General features: G+C 42.8%; 1 protein-coding gene across 5 annotated transcripts in view; it reads right to left on the reverse strand.

Moving 5' to 3' along the window:
* Positions 1 to 1,990: 1,990 nt before the first annotated feature.
* RHBDL3 (rhomboid like 3) overlaps positions 1,991 to 21,360 on the reverse strand; it is a 125,483-nt gene continuing 106,113 nt past the window's right edge. For all 5 annotated transcript variants that reach the window (XM_007055106.4, XM_043528458.1, XM_043528459.1 and 2 more), the window contains 3 exons: positions 17,985 to 18,085; positions 9,936 to 9,996; positions 1,991 to 5,854 (listed from right to left, as the gene is read on the reverse strand). In XM_007055106.4, coding sequence (XP_007055168.3) covers positions 5,583 to 5,854; positions 9,936 to 9,996; positions 17,985 to 18,085 — 434 coding nt within the window. In that variant the 3' untranslated portion in view covers positions 1,991 to 5,582. The remainder of the gene's footprint in view (positions 5,855 to 9,935; positions 9,997 to 17,984; positions 18,086 to 21,360) is intronic.

Consider the following 21,360-nt stretch of genomic DNA (forward strand, 5'->3'; position numbering starts at 1 on the left):
GTAGTGAAGATTCATAAATATTTGTGATATGCTATGTAAGCGTGAAGTATTACTGGCTGACTGGAAAAAGGACATGAAATGCTTAGTTAAAGATTTAACAAAAGTTAAAAGTTTTTCTTCCTTAACCCACATGTAGAGGTTATTTCTCGTGAGCTCATATCCCATCCCTCCTTATCTGGCTTTTTCCTTTATTTAATATTAGTGATGTGTGCAAAAAGCTTTTTCTAGATCCAAGGATCTAAGAATAAGAGGTGCAACTTGCAACTCCCACTGACTGTGCACTCATCTTTTCATTCTGGGTGGTGCTTTTTTTTGGCCCCTATTAATTTCTTTCTTTTTAGCTCCCATGAGAAGGAGCCATCAACATGGAGTTCTAAGTGAAAGCAGCTGCCAGTGTCAGCCTCTGAATTGACCAGCAGGTGTCTCTCTAGGCATTGTATTACCCGTGTCCCCAGATTCTGAGTCAGTCTTCATTACCCCTCCCGTCTGGTTGCTCCCTAAAGCCCAATACTGGATAATCCTATACAGTAGCTGTGCTGCAATTCAACATCGACTATGGGAATAGCTCTTACAGGTTCACCACATCTCTTCTTTTCACCATGAAATACTTGTCCAAGGACATTAGCACAAGAAAAAACTTGTTATAAAATATACACCACTCACTAGTGTCTTCATGTTGATCATAACAATTCCACACTCTCTCTCTGACATTAAGTATCTGTAAGGTCCAATACATTCACATTTTGTTGAACTACATAATGTGAAATTCTGGTAGCAGCTGAATTAAAAAAAAAAGAAAATCAATTCACGATGTAAATTGCTTCTTCGTGACCAGATGAGAAGAGCCACTGTAAGTCCCAATTCATCCACAAATGACTGGAGACGAGTAACGTTAAGGCTCTGACAGAAACCGGCAACAGCAAGGACATCTGGAGGTGAAAGAGAAAATCTATCCTCTATTCACTCACTGAATTTAAAAGACAGCATAATTGAGATTGATAGATTTTGACACTATTTTAAAGAGCTTGTGCAGTTTATTTGATATTTTAAAATGGTTAATATCAAACAGTTTTTAAAAGAGGGAGTAAAGATCTCAGCCCAAGTGCCTTGTACTGCCCTTGATCTCTCAGCTGGTGACACTGAGCATAGATTACTTTCATTTCCTTGCCTTTGTGTGAGGTGTGTGGATGAATTCACCCTTAATATATTGAAATATAAAACACTTGATTTATTCATCTGTATGTGTGAATTTAGTGCTGGTTTCAGGTATCAGCCTAACTGAGAACTGGGATTGGTTGGCAGAGCCCACCCAAGCAATGAAAGGCCTGCTCCTTCAGATGAGGGAGGGAGCAACAGAACAGAAAAATCAACAGATCACTGAGACAACAAAAATGCACAAACAGGGCTAGGGAGGCAGGTCACAGGATTAAAAGGAGGGATGGAAGAAGCTGGCGGAGATCTTCCAAGTAGCTCTGCCTAGATGAATGAATGGATGAGGAACTGGAATACGGTCCCACGGTCAGAGAATCCCCCCCATTCATCTTCATCCTCCTGGACTGATGAATGGCCATCTTGGCCAGTGCCAGGAAAAGGATGACAGATAACGAGGAGATTGATGGCCTGGGAGTCTAAAGTCCATTATTAAGCCACTGAACAGGTACAGCTGGGACAGAGGCATTTGTAGAAACAGGCCCTCAAGGGCTAATCCTATACCTCTTTCAGTGAGGTCAACAGGAGTTTTGCTAACATTCAAGCTGCTGAGTACAGCCTTCAATTATCTAGTATGGATAATATGTTGATTTCTTTCCCTCTCTCTCATTGAAATACTGACACATGGTGAGGCTGAAATGGGATGTAAAATAGTCTCTCCATCACCAAAGACCCATCTATCAGCACTTAACTACAACAAACCTGCATTCTTTGTAACAGTGACTCCGAGGGGCAGTTGACACACCTTTACACAAAGGAAGGACAGAGATTTTTTTAGAGGGAGGGAGTGCCCTTGAAGGGAGGTTCCTTGGGAATTTGCATGTAAATTCCTTCCCATGTGGTGCAGTCCAAAAATAAAAATGTTCAGAAGAAATCTTCATGAAGTTTAAAGTAGGGCAGATTGAAAATGTTCCATATAATTTTTTGATGGAAAATTGAGTTTTTGACAAAGCTTTTTTTTTTTTTTTTGGCGAGGAAGTGTCTACTTTCCTCAAAATTAAAAGTTAAAAAACGTTTGGGTTTTTTTTTTTTGGTTGGAAACCACAAACATTTTTCAGTTTTTAGACAAAAAATTCTGTTTTTTGGAAGTTTTGGCTAATAATTGTTTTGTTGATGAAAAGTCATTTTTTCTGCTGAAAACGTCAATGAAAACAATTTTTTTTTTCATTTTTATCACAATTTTCCATGTGGAAAACTCCTCTTTTTTCTGACCAGCTCTAGTTTAAAGGCACCTGTAAAAGGTATGATTTATCAATATCCAGAGAAGGGGACTGAAGCAGAGATGTCGTCCTCCTCCAATCTGAACAATGTTTTTAGCAACTAATTATCTAATCTCTAGTTATTCCTCTCTCCCTGCTCTCCCACCCACTCAAGGATGCTGTCTCTATCATTATGACACAAGATGAGTGAGGCAATATCTTATTTACCTCACCCACCTTGTCTCTCGAATATCCTGCGACTGACACAGCTACAACTACACTGCATCTATCATTATGAAACACCCAGAATGATGCCTGACCTGGAACAAGGGATCCAAACTCTTGCACATGTGATTGTTTAGAGCTGGCTCCAAACTGCAGGGATAAAATGGAACTTGGAATTGGACCCATACCAAAGAAACCCACAAGTGCTCTCAAACAATAGGCCTTATGGTTTCCTATTACAAGGCTTCCTTGAAGTGGGGTCCTATGAACCATGCTTCAGACCAAAAGGGAACAATTTTGTTGCTGTTGCAGTTGCCTTCAAAACTTTCAGACACTGCACAAGAAGAAGGGGAAATAAAAGTTTCCTTTGCAGATAAGGCTCATTTAATACCCTTAAAAAGTCGATGGGAGCTTTGCCATTGAGTTTAGTGGAGTCAGGCTTTCACCATGGAGAGTGTTTTATCCAAAGCAGCAGGGATTAAAATGACAGATGAAGAACATCACTGAGTTAACACTTGGGAGGAGGTCACAGCCCTCACCATCAGCACTGGCATCATCTAGGTGGGCAAGAGAATAAAGCTCAGGAACAAAGAGAGGTGTTACTGAAAGACAAACAAAACTCGCTGCTGTAGTGACAGCGAGACTGATTCCAAATTGTGCCCAAATCATCTAATTATGTGAGCTTGTCTTTGGCAGAGATTAGGAAGCCACCTGTTTCCAGACCTGGTGCCCAGATCTCAGGAGACAATGTCAGGATTCTGTTTTCCCCAGCTAGGGGGAATTACAAGCCTTGGAAACAGAGCTGGTCAAAAACAGTCCATCAAAAAAAAATTTTTTTTAATGGAAAAAAATGAAAAAAATTCCCACCCAAAACTTGAGCATTTTTGACCCCCTCAGCTTGTGATTTAGAAGCCATGTCTCCTACCCCCATCTTCTGGGATGGGTGAAATTCACCCCTATACACAGGACCAACAAGATCTATGACCTGATCCATCTCACCTAAGCCTCCAGTATGTATCTTAGGTGAGATTTAACTGATGCATAGGCCTCCTGCTGGCCCTCTGCACAGGTGTGAATTTCACACCCTGCACACACACCTTTTTTGTGTTATCCAGGGCATCCATTTAAGACAGAAGATAGGCTTTAGTCATGAAATTCTATGGCCTGTGTTACAAAGGAGGTTACACTGGATGATCTGATGGTCTTTTCTGGCCTTAAAATCTATGGCAATATAGAAGGGGCAGAGGAATTAAGGGAAACCTATAAGAGGGTAAATCCTCCACCTTCCTGGACTGTTTTTTTTCTGCTGTGCAGTTAGCTGTCAACAGTGAAATGTGAAATAACATAAGCACCTTACTAGAGATTTGTGCTTAAAGCCCATGCTACAAAGGGTTTTAAATGGTTTCCCTGGTCTATATAGGCATGGTGAGTCATGCTATTAGGACTTTTTGCTTTACAAACTGTACTATAAACCAGTTAGGGAATCTATAAAACCTGTGCCCTCGCTATACTAGGCAAAAAGGCATCACAACTAATTGTTGCTTGGAACCCCTAAAGGTCCATTGCCTAGGCAAGACTTTGTGTCCACGCACAACAGTTATTCCCAGTATTTTACAAGCATTGGTCATACCAGCCAAGCCAGGGATGACACACTTGGGTAGGGAACTAGTGGCAAATAAATCCCTGGTGTAACTCTGCTGACTTTGGTGGATAAACTTAGCCCCTAGCATATTGAATGGTTTGTAGCATGGTTTTATAACTTGCATATTTCCCGTCTACACTGGTGAGGGAAATCATGTCCACACTCTTCTAGCAAGAACTGAGTTTAAGGAAACCCTGCTGGAGAAGTTCTGACACGCTTTCCAAACTCTTTGCAGACAGGGCATTAGACCATACATAGCCAGAAAGAAAGGGCAGAAGAAAACAACCTGATTGTCAACCAATATAAAACACAACTGAACATTAGCAAAATCCTAAACTGCCTCCACCCAATTATTTACCACAACGGGTTGTAAAAATCAAGTGAAACATGTACTGATGGTGAGAGCCACCTCTGATACAGTGTCCCATCTGAAACAACCACTTTATAGTATCCCCAAGGTTTCTAGTGCAATTTCGTTTGACATTTAGTTGAAGATCAACCTCTATCATGATAGGTGACTAAGTTTTGCTAGCCCCTTTGGAAGTTGCTTAAGACAGCCTAAACTATGGACTAAATATTTAAGTAACCATTCAAGTATTAAGACAATGGTAGTGGCATGGCTGACCAGTCAAACTCAACCATTAAAACCAAATTCAAGTTGCCTTGTCAGTGTCCCTTGAATCTAGTTCAGTGGTGCTGGAACAATTTTTATAGAGGGGGTGCTGAAGGCAGAAACCATGTATTTGGGTTGTCATTACTACTTCAAGCCAGCGGGTGTAGCAGCACCCCTCGTTCCAGCACCTATGCTCTAGTTAGTAAAAGTGAAGCTTGTTTTTGTTTTACTATTCAGTTAAACACAGGAGTTTCATAAACCAACTGGTCACGGATCCAGCATAACCTGGAAAAATTTAAGTGACCCAGACTAAACATCAATGTGTGCGCTAATAAAGCGAGTGGTAAATGCCCATTACAAACATAGGGTTGATCCTGCAGCCCTTCCTCAGGGGAATAGCCACAATGGAGAGGCTGCAGGATTGGGTCCCTACTGAGTGTTAACAGTACCTGTATGACTCATGTTCCAACTTCTCTCAGGCCAGTTCTATTGTTAGGCTTTAGCTTAAGTAATCTTCTTCAGCATACAGTACAGTTAGAAACGATGTCACATGTTTCCTTAACTTGTGCATTTTCAGAAGACCATTTACTTATCCCCTAATCATCATATAAAAATAAATCCTTGGTTTCGATTAATTTAACATAGCTGGCAGATGGAAAAGTTTTTTGCCTCCAGAGTTCTCTGTCCCAGGCTCTCAAGGAGGTGGAGGTAGCTTCAGATCCAATAGATTGTAGGCAAAAACATTCCAAAAGATGGCGAACAATACAAAGACGACATAAATAAAAATAAAGATCCACCATAAGGACTGGTCTTGGAGTCTCTGCTCATAGTTCCTTAGGATGACCACGCCCAATGTGATGCCAACCAATACCCCGCCCAGGTGGGCAACGAAACTTGGGTGCGGACATGGGGGGTAAGCAGATGGATGGAACCGCAGCCACACAGCCCTTCCAAATTCAAAGCTCACTGGAATAGAGAAATAGAGAGAGAGAGAAGATAAGCCCTTTGTCCATCTCAATCCTTCTCTACCTCCACTTGGGGCTCCTTCAAGTCAATGACTGGAGAACTGCATGTGCTGTTTCATAAACATCTCTTGCTATCTCATGATCATTATTGCTATCTCATAGTGCAGAGATCATTGCTTTACTGAACAGAGAGAAAGTGCACTCTCCTACAAGCAAAGGGGACGATATAGGCCAGTTTTGGCCAATCAGCTCACTGTACATCAGACATGAAACATCAGTGCAGGCAGATCGTGTGAAGTGCTCTTTTATTTTCTGTGTTTGTCCTGGTGTTTCCTAGGGCTCCTGTTGGTTTCCTGCTGGTTGGGACTCTCTACTATTCATTGAGCACTGACCATGTGTTCAGTACTGTATACAACACAGACATACCATAGAACACAAAGATAATCTTAGCAAGCAACAGAAACTGCAACCCAAATGATCTTGTGTGTATGCCAGACAGAGAGAATCAACCTTCATGCAGTTATTGTAATGACAGGGTTTCTTGTTTTGTTTACTTAATATTCCGTGTGAGCTGGGCCAGGTGGCTGTTGGGCAGTCATTGATAAGCCTGGCAGCAGGAACATGTTTGGAAGATGAACCTGAATGTGGGTTTTGGTTTTCCTTAATGACTGGGCCAAAGCAAATCCACAGCTCTGTACATCCCCAAACTTTGTGGGAGTTCAGAAAGAGATCTAGATCAGAAATTCTCAGCTCTAGATTCTTCTGGTTGCTTTTTGTAAAAACAGAAAGACACCTTCAGTAGAATCTTTTCTTCCTTTAAATCTCCCTCTTGGTGGCTGTTTCCTCCTCTTCACTTGGTCCAGTCAGCACATGACATTATCTGTTTTCTCCCTAGTCAGGCACATCAGACCATCTCTGTACTCCTGTGACATTATCTGATTAAAATATGACCACATAGATCATTGTTGCAACCATGGTTATACATTTGCAGCAAATCTGGTACAAAGGTTATCAAGTGAGATGTCTATGAAAAGGTTATGATTTGCTGGTTATGATTATGCTATCTGTATGCACGTATCATTTTTGTATTTTAAGTTATAAGTATTGGCTCCATACCTGGATTTCAAATGTTTGCTCCTGGGGTAATGCCCACAAGGTAGCCAGCCAGCACATCTTGAAGGATCTATTCAAATGCAGGTAAAGTAACCTACAACATAAGGGCTTGATCCTGTATAGGACCAAGCACCTTCAATTCGCACTCAGTGCCTAAGGCAATGCAGATGGCTGGAATCACAAATGAATTATAAATGTTAAGTCAGAATTTCTTCTTGAATTAGGACTAAGTTGTAGAGAAAAATCTCAATTGGAGGTTGTGCGAGAGGCATTCTTAGGCTTCCAGATTTATTTCTAGGACTCTGGTTGAGATCTTTACATTTCCATTTTTGTAATTTAAAAAGTGTAATGTAGCACTACAGAGATAACTGGCTCTGAAAACTGAATGCCCAGAACAAGCACAGCATAGTCAGCAGCAGCAACACAAGCTTCTCTGTACCTCCTGGCCCATGTGCCTGAGCACAGCGCTGGAAGGGTCACCTCTAGGGGTGAGAGATTTGTTCTACCTTGACTCAGTTCCTGGCTTCTCTGATGAAATTACCAGCAAAGAAACTGACCGTAGTTGTGTTGTCCTCTGGCAGCTGGACTATGTCCATCAGTTCACCTCGCATAGATTACTGATAGCTGGTTTCAGTCACTACGGACCTGTGCCTGATTCAGACAAGTGACCTACAGCAGCGGTTCTCAACCTTTCCAGACTGCTGTACCCCCTGCAGGAGTCTGATTTGTCTTGTATACCCCAAGTTTCAGCTCTCTTAAAAACGACTTGCTTACGAAGTCAGATATAAAAATACAAATGTGTCACAGCACACTATTACTGAAAAATTGCTCCCTTTCTCATTTTTACCATATAGTTATAAAATTAATTGATTGGAATATAAACATTGTACTTACGTTTCAGTGTATAGTATATAGAGCTGTACAAACAAGTCACTGTCTGTACGAAATTTTAGTCTGTACTGACTTCCCTAGCCTGTTGTAAAACTAGGCAAATCTCTAGATGAGTTGCTGTATCCCCTGGAAGACCTCTGCGAACCCCCAGGGATACGTGTAACCTTGGTTGAGAACCACTGACCTAGAGAAACAGGGTCTAACTTGGACATTACAAAAGCCCCACATCAATGGAAAAATATTTTGCCATGGACAGAACGTTGGAAATCCATTTTATCCTCTTTTCTTCTCCAGATGAGCCCATCCCTTGCGCACCAGCATTGGGAGTTCACTTTTGCATAGCAAGACAAAAGAGGAGAGATGCAGCCTTTCATTCTTAGCTGACATTACCTCTTGCCTTGCCCTTTGTGGCAGCTGTGACCAGCTGGGGCACTCCTGAGTTGGTCCCATGGCTGACCCTGAGGGGGCTGGTGCAGGTGGTTCTTGGTGGAGCTGAAGAACTTGTTTCCTTTGTTGGTCTAGCAGAGCCTGGCCTTGGCTACCGGTAGAGCTCACTGTCTGATGCTGCCAGCAGTTTTAGCTTTTCTTGGCCCCCTTTCCCCTTCCAGCTCCTTTTGCTTTTTTTATGAAGCTGGGTGGCTTTTGTCTTTTGACCGGTAGGAGTCACTGAGGGCAGATTTCAGAGTAGCAGCCGTGTTAGTCTGTATTCGCAAAAAGAAAAGGAGTACTTGTGGCACCTTAGAGATTAACCAATTTATTTGAGCATAAGCTTTTGTGAGCTACAGCTCACTTCATCGGATGCATAAAGTGGAAAGTACAGTGAGGAGATTTTATATACACACAGACCATGAAAAAATACACATTGTAAGGAGAGTGATCACTTAAGATGGGCTCCACTCTCCTTACAATGTGTATTTTTTCATGATCTGTGTGTATATAAAATCTCCTCACTGTACTTTCCACTTTATGCATCCGATGAAGTCAGCTGTAGCTCACGAAAGCTTATGCTCAAATAAATTGGTTAGTCTCTAAGGTGCCACAAGTACTCCTTTTCTTCTTACTGAGGGCAGAATTAGTCTATAGCCTTTTATATGGCACTCAGGTGATAGCGCTGAATAAACCTTTATAATCATACATATATTATAATAACCACTAGTTTGACAGACTGCTTGTAGTAGGCTACTCAGAATTGCTAGTCCCCACTAATTAGCTATCCAAGCAGCTGGATAACTTACCCATTCAAGCACTCAAATTAACATGTGAAAGATGATCTAGCGCTTAAAGCCGCAGCCTCAGAGTCACTAGGTCAGTGTTTTATTTCCTCCTCTGGCACGGACTTGCAGTGTAACCTTGGCAAGTAACTGGGGCCCAACAATGCAGACGGACATCAAGTGGTATTTTCAAAAGCATCTAATCAGGTGAGGCACCTAACTCCTGCCTGCTCAGGTGTTTTTAAAAATCCCACTAGGCACCTGTCTGCATCTTTAGGGACCTAAATACCATTGAAAAACTGGCCCTTTGAAGCCTAAGTGAGTCTCATCGATAGTCAATGGGACTTGGGCTCCTAAGTACCTACATTACTTTTTAAAATGCAACATCAGGGTTTTGGACAATTTTGTCCTTGGTCTCTATCTCTATGTGCATCACCTTCCCCTTCTGGAAAGGGGGGATAATACTTCCTTGCCACAGGGGTCTGGAGCAGCTTACTTCATTGGTGCCTGCCAAATACTTTGGAGATCCTTAGACTGAGAGTGCCGTAGAAGTGCAGTGCATTATTATTACTATTATTAAAGCATTGCCTATTGGAGTGTTCAAAGAGAAGCAGCGAGTCCCCAGATCTTCATGAATGTCCATACGCCAGACACTGCTAAACAATGAACCGTACATTTTCAAATGCTCCCATTTAACATTTGGATCCAGATTCTGCATTCCAGAGTGATCGGGTTTCTGCTGCTGTGAATTCCGGTTGCTGGTTCCCAGCGATAGAGCCAAATTACCGCCTTGGGTTAGCATAACCCCTAATGACAAAGGTAAACAAAACTGGATTACGTGCGCACCAAACGTATTACAATACTTACTACAGATCAAGGCAAGAGCCATGCGCAGCAGCTTGAATTGGCACTTCATTCCAGACCAGTTCTGGAAAAGGACACAACAAAAACAAAATTATGCTGGGTACCATGTATGCATCTTTTTATGCCGTGGGAATCTGAAGACGAATCTAGATACTTGCTGAACATCAAGGAGCTTGATCTCGCCACACACACATAATGGGAAGCTCTGCTCCAATTGGTGCTGCCCTTGCCACACTCCCCAGGGTTCTCAACTCACCGTGCCAAAAGCAGACACGCATCAAATTAAGGATTAGGCAGCTCTCATAAATCAGTTGAATCCTTCTGTTTCTTTACTCTGCACATTACTGGTCAGAAGACGAAGATGTGAAAGCATAGTAAATCCACAGAACTGGGAATCCCTGTTTAATCCCTCAGCTACACATGGGCTTTAAACTTCTATTTCTTTTGTCACGCTCTTTTGCTCCTTGATGGATGTTTACAGTTCATACTGGGTGTGAGGGAAACGCGTGGGGAGGTAAGGTCAGGTTATCCCAGAAGTTTTAGATTATGTTACATAGAAATGATAAGAAGGAGCAGTTTGAATTAGAAATGTACAGTAGTGCAATCCACGGTGTGTCTGTGGGCAGGGACACAGTTGCACACAGAGTGAGGACTCAATAAAACTAAGTTTGGAAAAAACATGTTGCAGGTCTATTTTTGTGGGTGTGTCCTCAAAGCTTGGAAGCCTAGCAAACAGAGAAGGGTTTGTAGTGGGGGGTTGAGGGGGCACAGAGAATATAATTAGTTAACTCTTATCATCTCACCAACGCTTTAAGTGGTTGGGTTCTGAATGAAAGAACAGGATACACACTTGCTTCCTCCAGCTGAACTAAGGGAGAAGAATGTTCTTGGGTAATGAGAGAGGCATTAACAAGTATTGAAAACAATGAGATACCAAGATATTTCTCCCTCTTTACAGTAATATATTTTCTTCCCCTATCATCTCCTTTTGATCCAAACAGTATAGGAAGGAGCATGGAGACATCAGCATCCCTTTACTTCTTGCAAACAGGAAATCTGAATGACCTCACACCCTTGAGCTAAATCACATCAGAGGATCAATAAACCAACACTGATATTATCTGCCTTCTGGAAGCTTGCAGCAGTGTTTGCAGTGCTCAAGATTTAAAGGATGAACTCAGGTCTGGAGGGAAAAGGTTAGACAGAATATTCAGGGCTTACATACTAGGGCTCGTTGAAAATGTTCCATCTAAACTGTTTTTCAACAGAAAATTGGGTTTTTGATTAATTTTTTGCAGAAAGTGTCTGCTTGCTATGGAAAACTTTGACTTTTCATCAAAAAACCAAAATCCTGCAAACAGAATACTTTACAGCGAAAAGCTTTTTAGTGGTTGTTTTTCTGATGAAAAGTCAAAACTTTCTAGAGGGAAAAAAATCCATTTCCTGGCCAGCTGTATTAAATACATAGATCATTTAGGTTATGGCCCACAAACAAATACATGGGAGTTTAATCCTTTCTCTTGTCCTCTTTCAGTGCAAACACTTAGATACCAAGTAATAAGTGCCTTAGAAATACCAGAAAAGGATATTTACATTAGACAGGCCATTGAAGCAAATGCATCTTGGAGGCAACTAATTGGCATAATAAAAACTAACAGAACTAATTATTTTTCTTAATTAAAGCAAAATGTTTCTCAAATTATTGAATATTTAGTAAACTTTTACTAAATTTTTCCAGCCACAGGAGGTGCTTAGTTTGGTTAAAATTAATTCTGAAACCAGGGAGAAGAAGCAACTAACTTCAGAATACAAGCATTATCTTTAAAGCTTGCATTAGAGGAGGGGAGTTTCCCTCCCACGATAGTCTCCCTATTCCTCTCTCATGTCAAAAAAGCCCTCTGCTGAAGCAAACCCCTCATTCCAGCCAAGGAGGTTTGGAAACGCTCCTTCTGGAGCCCGATGTCTATGGTTAGTATTTATTATTAATTATTATTATGTATTTGTATTACTGGTATGCCTAAGAGCCCTAGTCATGGACTCATACCTCATTGTGCTAGGCGCTGCACAACCACAGAACAAAAAAGACAGCACCTGCCCCAAGGAGCTTAGAATCTAAGTATTGTATTATAATAGTGCCTAGAGGCCTCAGCCCAGATAGGGCTCCATTTTTCTAGGCAATGTACATGCACACAATAAAAGATGATCCCTGCCCCAAAGAGCTCACTACTCTTGGCTAGCAGTATGGAAGAGCATACATTGTAGATCACATTTGATATCTTAACTGAAATCTAATCATTGGTAGTTGTGATGGGGTCTGCAAGCTCTCCCACAAAAACAAAGGCAGGAAAGGGTTAAGAACCCTGCCTGCCTGCGACAGACAAACTAGCCATGCCCTAGTTCAGCTGTGATAAATGCCAATTATGGAGCGACACCCCCCACCGCTGTGGTGCCTAATGAGGGCAAGCCCAACTGTAAAGAGGGAGGAAGAAGACAAAGAAGGGACAGAAAAGCATGGGATTTCTGAGGAGCAATGGCTCTCAGCCAGGATACACCAGCCTGCCTCTGAGAAACTACTGACTCCCTGGAGGTTGAGATGAAAGCCCTGAGGATCAAGGGCCTTTTGACTCAGCTTTATGTTATGCGTATAGACTCTGCCTTTTTTCCTGATGTGATTTGAACCATTGGTATCTGGGCCAAAGAGTGATCCAGACCACTTGATGTGGAACTCTGGCACATGGTTGTGCTCATCACAGCTGACAGTAGCAATTCAAGTGTTTCACCCCATTTCAAACTGGCATGAGAAATCTAAAGCCACTGACTCACCTTCTCACCATGATTTCCACTTTTCTGTCACTAGTTCATTGATTTCCATCCACAAGAATTTCAGGCATCCCACTATTTCCTTGAGAGACCCCTTCCATGTGACCAGCCTTTCACAACAATCTTGGAAAACAGCTTACAACCACATTCAGTAATCTTTGCAATAAGGAGCCTTTGGTATAATACCACATCTGTTGTGAGCCAGCTATTAGATCTGATCTGCATTGCACTCAATTTATATCTGTACTAATCTGTGTGTACGCACACACACACACCTGGAGAAGACGTGTTCTAATAAAGGAAGAAGCCAAAGCATCAAGCTTAGAAAAATCTAATGCCTTGATTCTGCAAAGACTGAAGCACATGCTGAACTGTATATAACGTAGTCCTTATCCAAAGCCCTTGGAGATCAATGGACAGCTCCTATCAACCTGAGGAGACTTTTGCTTTCAAAGGGACTACTCAGAGTGCACAAAATTCAGCACTCGAGTAATTCTTTGCAGGATCTCGGCCTCCATCTGCTCCCTTTCTTTACGGACTTGGATTTAACCTACAGAAGAAACTGTACAAAAGAGCTACGGAAAGCAGAAGAGTTGGCGATATAATTAGGCATGCACTGAATTCAGGGAAAAGATTGTCTAGTTAACAGTCTATATGAAATAGGCTAATAAGACAAATAAACACACAAAGAGCATTTTCCTTGGTGTACAGGTCTCCCACTTCTTCCACTGGTCTGTCCTGATCTACATCCATATGCATGGAAGGCAAAATGTAAAAGGACAGGTTAGGGAGGGGAGGCATGAAACTGACACTGGCCCTAGCTGGACAGTTTGGAAGTGGACTTCCAAACTCCAGTCCTGAACACTTGGGATCAGTCCACTTCAGAGATGGGGCCAATCACAAAGGGCTTGTTCCAAACCCTATTAAAATCAATGGAAAGATTCCAACTGACTTTAATGGTTCAAACCCAAAGTTCAGACTTCTGCAAATTTCTCCAGAGTTTGAGGCTGCTTGGATCTGAGAGTTTGGTTTTGGCTCATCTCTACATGAAATACATCTGTCCAAAACAGGGGTTGTGTCTTTGGTTGTTGATGTGTTAAATTGTAAGCAACAGATGTCTCTGTCGTTGGACTGAGTGGCAAGTCTCCCAATTTACTTCAGTTGGAGCCAGATTGCTATGTAAATTTCTAGGAGCCCACAAGTAGGTCAGCATTCATAAAGGGGTCATATCTCATCCCAGTTTATATCTTTATAGGTCAACAGTCTGGTTTGATACTTATATATAGGCTTGGAAGGATTAGATTTTAAATCACCAGTGTCTATAACTGACATTTTCTCCCTCCATCCAAAAAGACTGAAATATCTTCTCACATTAATAATAAAAAGTTACAGAATGGAGAAATTAAATACATATATGTTGCACTCACAGACAGCTAATGCTCTCAGTTCTATCTAGCAAATCAACTAATGGGAGCTATTCTAAAATAGGATTGTCTGATAATATTACTGTCCTATTTCTGAATCTTATGAACCTCAACTTCTTAAGTAATTAGGTTTTAAATAAATTAGTATAAAGTTGTTTTAATTTCCAGCTAGTGCCAAAATTTAAGGTTGGTAACAAAAACGTAAAATAAAAAAATCCTTGGAAATAAACATTAATATAGTTGAAACCCATAAGAATAAAAATATTCCAAACCTAATTATAAAAATAGCATTATATTTAGCAGGAAACACTCAGGGTTTCAGGGATGAAAGATACACCAACTATGGGCTTGTTTACACTGGGAAACTATGTTGCATTAGAACACGTTAACGAAGGTGATTTACTCAGCATAGACAGGGACTGTCATGTTTAACATCGTGTCAGCTAATTGGGGTAACTTGTAGGGTTAATACACTGTAATTTCCTAGTACAGTTAAGTCCTATGAGCACGTGATTTCCAAAAGAAAGAAAATGTACAGAAATGTTTGTAGACTTTGCTCTACCAAGCAAATTCCAGCACTGTAATAAGACTGCCAAAGCCTGCCTGCCTGCCGTTCGATATGGGTTCACACTGTGAAGAATATTATGCATCTTGGACCACACTTAGACACTTGCAGAATGTTAAGACACATGAACCACCACAGGTTCCTTGGGCAAGTCTCTGTCATCCACTCCCAAATCTGTGAAGTGAAGATGATAATATTTAGCCAATTCACTGGAGGGCTATGAGGCAGGCTTAATTTAGTTGCATTTCTAAAGCGCTTGGAAATCCTCACAAGGAAGATGCTGTAGAGCCCTATTCTATTTAGATTCTTATATACCTCTTGTCACCTGACGTATCTAGAAATGCAAAGCAGTATTATTATTAAGCACCCAATCTCAGTTAGATTCTTTCCAAAGGAATTGTGCCTGTGTAAGGTAGTGTGAGATATCAAAGCATTAAGAGGTTCCAGAACAGCTCCCTACAGCCAAACTAACAACAAATTAAATAATCTACACACCAAAGAAACAAATATTAATGGGGTCCCGGGTCCAGCTCCTGATGTAGCAGGTGGCAATGTATTAAAACAATATTTTACAATATATAAAGTCTGATGTGGGATCTCGGTATAAATCACTTTGGCAGCTGCAAGAATGCAATCTGTGCAAAATAAAGTAACTCATTTTCTCTCTCCACAGAGACAGCTAACATAGTCAGATGGCTCTGAGCTCATGCTGATTAATACTGTTTCCTCCTTTACTCTTCATTTCTATGCAGCTTTGTTGGCTTTTTTCCCCTTATTATTTTCCTTAGGGTGAGATGTTTTATTGCTTGCTCTTGTTGGTTATTTTATTTATTTTCAAGAATTTTATTTATTTATTTGTTTTTTACAAGCAGGGATATTTTAATTTCCTTCAGTTACCAGGAGGCACGAGGGAAATGGAAGATTCAGATGAGATACTTTCCCTTCCCCCTCCAAACCGTCCGTGCAAAAAGACGAGTATTGTCAACGGACGCGATGGAGTGGCAAATGCAAAACGTCTTTTTCATTATGTGAGAGATTCTCACAGGAATATTAAGCGAGCAAGGGAGAAAGAAAGAAAAAGCACCAGTAACAGGTAGGCAGGAAAGGTTCATAAAAGTCAGTTCAGTCATTTCTTGGTATACTACTGATCATTTTGCAAAGTGACTTGTGCTACTGTGGCAATCACTAAATAGGAGAGAACTCAAAGGTCAAATGATGCAACACTTCAAGAAACCTGAACAATGCACTAAAAATGAATGAACTCACTGGTGGGTGGATGGGTGTGTGTGCATGCTGCCCTCTACTGGATAGAAGCAGAAGTGCTCAATAGTGTGTCATAAATCATCTTCAGCTATGCATCCGATGAAGTGAGCTGTAGCTCACGAAAGCTCATGCTCAAATAAACTGGTTAGTCTCTAAGGTGCCACAAGTACTCCTTTTCTTTTTACGAATACAGACTAACACGGCTGTTACTCTGAAACCTTCAGCTAACAGAGATTCTCCTGTAGCTCAAGGGGAATGGGATGCTGTGTTTGTGGCACATAAGAATCCGAGTTCTCTGCTCACTGTAGTCATGCAAGCGCAAAGCCGTAGAGGGCTATAGAATTATGATGATACTTTTAGGGCCAAATTCTTAAAGGTACAAATCTCAGTATTTACACATGGAAACTGCCATCCGTCTCAGCCACAAGTGCAACTGCAGGTGTAAGTGCCAGTGTGTATGAGCAAATGGCCACATGCATCAGGGAATGTCCTAAGATTTTCAGGGTCCTAGATGAAGCATCTCTTCTGGGATGCTGAGCAGCCTCAGTGCTCCCACAGAAATCATTGGGAGCTCAATGTGCTCAGCACCTTGCAGGACTGGACCCTTAATTCTTAGTCTGATGCCCAGTGATTGGGGGTAAGGGCAGGAGCAGAGAGAGAAAGAGAAAACGTCAATCTCATGAAAGTGTAATTTCTGCACAAATGTTTGTAGGTACCAAGACATCAATAAAGCTATGCCTCTGAGAAAATACAACCCCCACCCTCAGTTGCAAATGGTCTATTTCAGGCATTTAGTTAATGTGAATTACCCATCTTGGAAATTCATGTGTGTGTGTTGGACCTTGTGGGAGGACATTGTTTAACTGGTTGCTACACAATAAAAAAGCTCAAGGAGAAAAGAAGAAGAGTGGAGATGAAAGCACAGAGCTGAACTGTCGTGCCACATGGGGCTAGTTTTTACACAGGTAGAGCTGGGAAAATGTATCCTGTATATGAAACTAGGAGTCACATACCTGGGCCCTATATTTGTCCAAGGCACTTATATGGCCCCCTATAACCATAGCATCTGAGCACCTTACAACCTTTAATGTACTTATGATCCCAACACCTCCATGAGGTAGGGCAGTGCTACTATCCCCATATTACAGATCAGGAACTCAGGCACACAGAGACTGAGGTCACAAAGGAAACCCATGGCAGACCAGAGAATTGAACTCAGGACTCCCAAGCTAGCGTCCCAACCACGGGGCCATCCTTCCAGCCTATATGCACTGTAGAAAGTGCATGAGGGTCTGTGCATGCTGAAATGAGCCTTCTCTCTATAAAGCAAGCCACATAACTCTGTTATGCAGCCCGCATTAGTGAAAGACCGCATTTCTTCCAGCTGCTCGATTTTTCCCGATTCTCTTTGGTGATCATTTCAAATAAGTTTTACTACATAGCCAATGAGGTTTATTTACATTCAACATTTGCACTTGCATTTGGGATCCTGACTTTGTGTAGGTGCCCTGTGATAAGGGTCATGGAAATCCAAAGAGAAGGGGAGAGTTTGGAAAACAGAAAATAGGGCAGATCCAGATCTGGACAGGGTGAATAAACACACAAAAATTCAACAAGTTTGAAGGTGGCAGATTGACAGCTTTGGAAACGGAAGTCCTCTATGCACAGAAGAAGTGCATGGATGGGAGCACTGAGCGCTTCCCACATACAGTGTCCCCTCCAACCAATGTACCTCAACCCTGGGGCAGAGGGACCACCTCTAGGGAAAAGAGGGCAATTCATTCTCTATGGCCCATTCACATCCTTGGCAGGCTGCCAAGAAATCATCAGATTGTGACCATATTTGTCACTATTGACCCAGGCTCGATTTAGACTGCTGAGTTAGCCATGACAGGCCCCACTGCCAATCTCCCCAGAGCCATCTAGTCTCCCAGAATTCATCCCCTTTCAAATAGGCTTGACAATCGTTCTGGTACTTACCATTACTATGTTGGCCAGATGAGCAGAAATGAGTGCATAAACCCCTCCAGAGGAACCCACCACTGGTGCAGTCATGTCAGCTACCGATACCGCCAGGGAACCTTGGAAGAAGAAAACAGCTAATTACAATCTCCCACTGATAGGAGAACTCTCCACCTGAACCCTCTTTTATGCATTAGGGGTAGGGTGACCACATAGCAATTGTGAAAAAACAGGACAGGGGTGGGGGGCAATGGGCGCCTATACAAGAAAAAGTCCCAAAAAACAGGACTGTCCCTTTAAAAAAGGGACATCTGGTCACCCTAATTAGGGGCTGCAGTCAGCAATACTGGGGGAGGGGAATAAATTGACTAGAGAACCTGACTAAGCCCAGTAGCACTGCCAAGAAAGTGACACATTTTCTTTTACATCGACTTTAAAACTACCATCAAATACATTTGATCAGGGTCAGCCACCGTGCTTGCAGCTGCTCTGTTTTGCTTTCTCTCTCTCTCGGTCTCTCTCTTTGGTTCTTAGTTGCGTTCTTAGTTGTGTTCTGCTTTCTCTCTCTCTCACAACACACATATACACACCCCTCGGCAAAAGTTCCTGGGTGGGTTTATACACTCCTTTTGTCATAGGGGGGCTTATGCTGACAGTTATGTCAACTGAAGGATGACACCGCTGTCAATCTCAAACCTATAACCAGGTTTCACCCAGCTCTTAACAGTATCTTAAAATCTGTTCAGCAAAAGGAACCACAGCTTAGGTGAAAACAGTGAAGAACCATCAAAGAGATAAATGTGTCCCCCAGAGGATAAAATGAAAGTGATTTTAGTCCTGGCAAGATAAACATTTGCACAATGAGGAGGAACTGGAGACTCTGATCACTGGGTTCTGATTTAAGGGTGAACAAGTGCAGTTTATTACTTAGGAAGATGTAAGAGCAGGGAAGGGTAACAGTAACTCAGATGGTGACAAATGGAGGATCAGAATGGTGCACAGAAGTTTAAATCCAGGAGACGACAAAAGGATGAATCAGTTGTAGAGGAAACTGTTTCAAGAAGGCAGCAAGATGCAGTGGCTGGGGCACTGGATTGGCGGTCAAGAGGGTTTTTATTCCTGGATCTGCCAGCAACCCCCTCTGTGAGTTTCCGCTGTATAAAATGGGGTTCATGATGCTTGCCCACCTTGTAAAATGCCTGCAGACCTACAGAAGAGAAAAATGCTAACTATTCTTAATGCAAGCTTGACTCAGTGGAAATCACAGAACGATCAAGTGATCAACACCTCCTGCTCCAAACACGTGTGTAACCTCTTGATGGCCCATCCAGGCAGGGCCAGGAGGAGAAAGGCCCAGCTAAAGCAAGTCACAGTCAAGTCACTTTCTCATTTTTATTGACTCTTCATTTTCCAACATGGAAAGAGTTTTCTTCAGCCGGTTTAGGGCCTTTCCCTCTTGACCACTGGGCATCCTGCAGGGCTCAAAATATCTGTGCATCTGATCCAGTTCTCATTCATTGCTAGTATCACAATGGCACCAAAAGACCACAGTTGAGGTTGGGGCCCCATTGCTCTAGGCACTGCACGCACACATGCAGATACTAAGAGACAGTCACTGCCTCAGAAAACTCACAATCTAAACAGATGAGACCCACAAAGTGGGGGGAGGGGAAACAGAGGCACAGAGAGCTGAAGTAACTTACACAATGTCAGTGGCAGAGCCAGGAATTGAACCCCCTGAGTCTCAGTCCAGTGCCCTGGCCCCTAGACCTCTCTGCCCTCCCAGCGTGGGGAAGAGAACCAGAGCTCCAGAGTTAGTTTCTCAAGTCAGCTGAAGGAATGCTGGGGAGCAAGGATCTTCCTGTGGTTAAGAAAGAGATATGGGTTCTGTTCTCAACTCTACAACTCACTTCTCGTGTGAGCCTGGGCAAGTCACTCTGGAGCAGGCTGTGGTTCTTCCAGCCACTGGGGTCCTGGGTTATCTAGTGTTGCTGGTGGCCCTGACTCCCCCACATCTTGCACTCTGGGCACCAAGCACCAGGTGCTGAAAGGAGAAGGGCTCTCTGTCCTCTCTTACACATTCATGCAACAGAACCCACAGTCTGACCATTGATATCCCCGTGTCTCAGTTTGTCCAGCCTGTGAAATGGGTTTATACACCACCCTACAACACAGGGTGTTGAGAAGCTTACATCATTAATGTGCGGGTGGGCGGTTAGGACTTTGGAGAGCATCCCATGCAAAGCGTTCACATTGTTCTATAGACTGTAAACTCTTCAGAGCCAGGATTGTCTCTCTTCTGTGCTTGTACAGTGACTAGCACAGCAGGGCCCCATCCCAACGGGGGCCTTTGAGCGCTACCAAAATAGACATATTTAATAATAATACAAACCATGCAAAACTTGTTGTGTTTTGGTGTCTTCCCCCAAAGCCAGCCTCAGGTTCTCACACCTCCCGAGCAGATCTGGGCTCAGTGCTGGGAGAAACCAGCTGACAAGTCTGCCAGGAAACCAGCTGGTTCATACCAAGCTTCACTCAGAGTTTGTCTGACATCTTCAGAGGGCCAGTGATGCTGAGCTTTCCAATACTCCTCTTGGGAATTAGGCTGTAGCTCCCTATCCTGGACGTCCTGGAAAACAGCAGTGGCTGGCTGCCTGGTAGTTAAACTCTCTTCCATTAACGACTTTGTTCTCTCTTTAATGAAAGCGGGGCCCAGCGCTTCCCTGGTGACGCTGGCTGCATGGGTTATTCAGCTGTGCAGCGGTTCTGGCAGCGCGCAGCCTGTACTGCATATTAACCTTGTTTACTCTAGCTGTTACCATCAATGTCATTTTGAAAGGAAAATTAGAGCCAGCACGGTTTGATTTTCCCATTAAGATGAAATAACTGGAAATCTACAGAGTTCCTTGCTTCATAAGTAAAATGAGATACTAAGTGCCAGTTGAGCCAAGCGTGACTCCAGCACTTCGAAAGCGGACAGAGAGCCAAGGCCTGAGGGGGTGGTCGTGCCTGGGACAGTGCACTTCACCAGCATTCCCTAGCTAATCCTCCATGCCGGAGTGAGGGAGGTAAGCATCCCGCCCATTGCGCCAAGACAGAAACGAAGACGAAGAGAACGCAGGCCAAACCCTGGCAAGTGCTGAGGGCCCTCAACACACCTTAGGTGAAACGCAGGAGGCGCTCTGCACCTCACAGAATCAGGACCAACGCGACTTGGGTTTGGCATTCAACACTCCTGTGCTCTGACAGACCACAATGCAACATCTTCAGTGCTGCAGTTCACTCTGCCATGCTGCTCGCTCAAGCTTTCCTATGTCGCGCTCACCTTCTATGCACTTGTTTTCTGAAACAGCGGCTTGGACACAGACAGACACTTACATCCTCTCTCGGAACT

Source organism: Chelonia mydas, chromosome 14, assembly GCF_015237465.2.
Source record: "Chelonia mydas isolate rCheMyd1 chromosome 14, rCheMyd1.pri.v2, whole genome shotgun sequence".
Taxonomy (NCBI): domain Eukaryota; kingdom Metazoa; phylum Chordata; order Testudines; family Cheloniidae; genus Chelonia; species Chelonia mydas.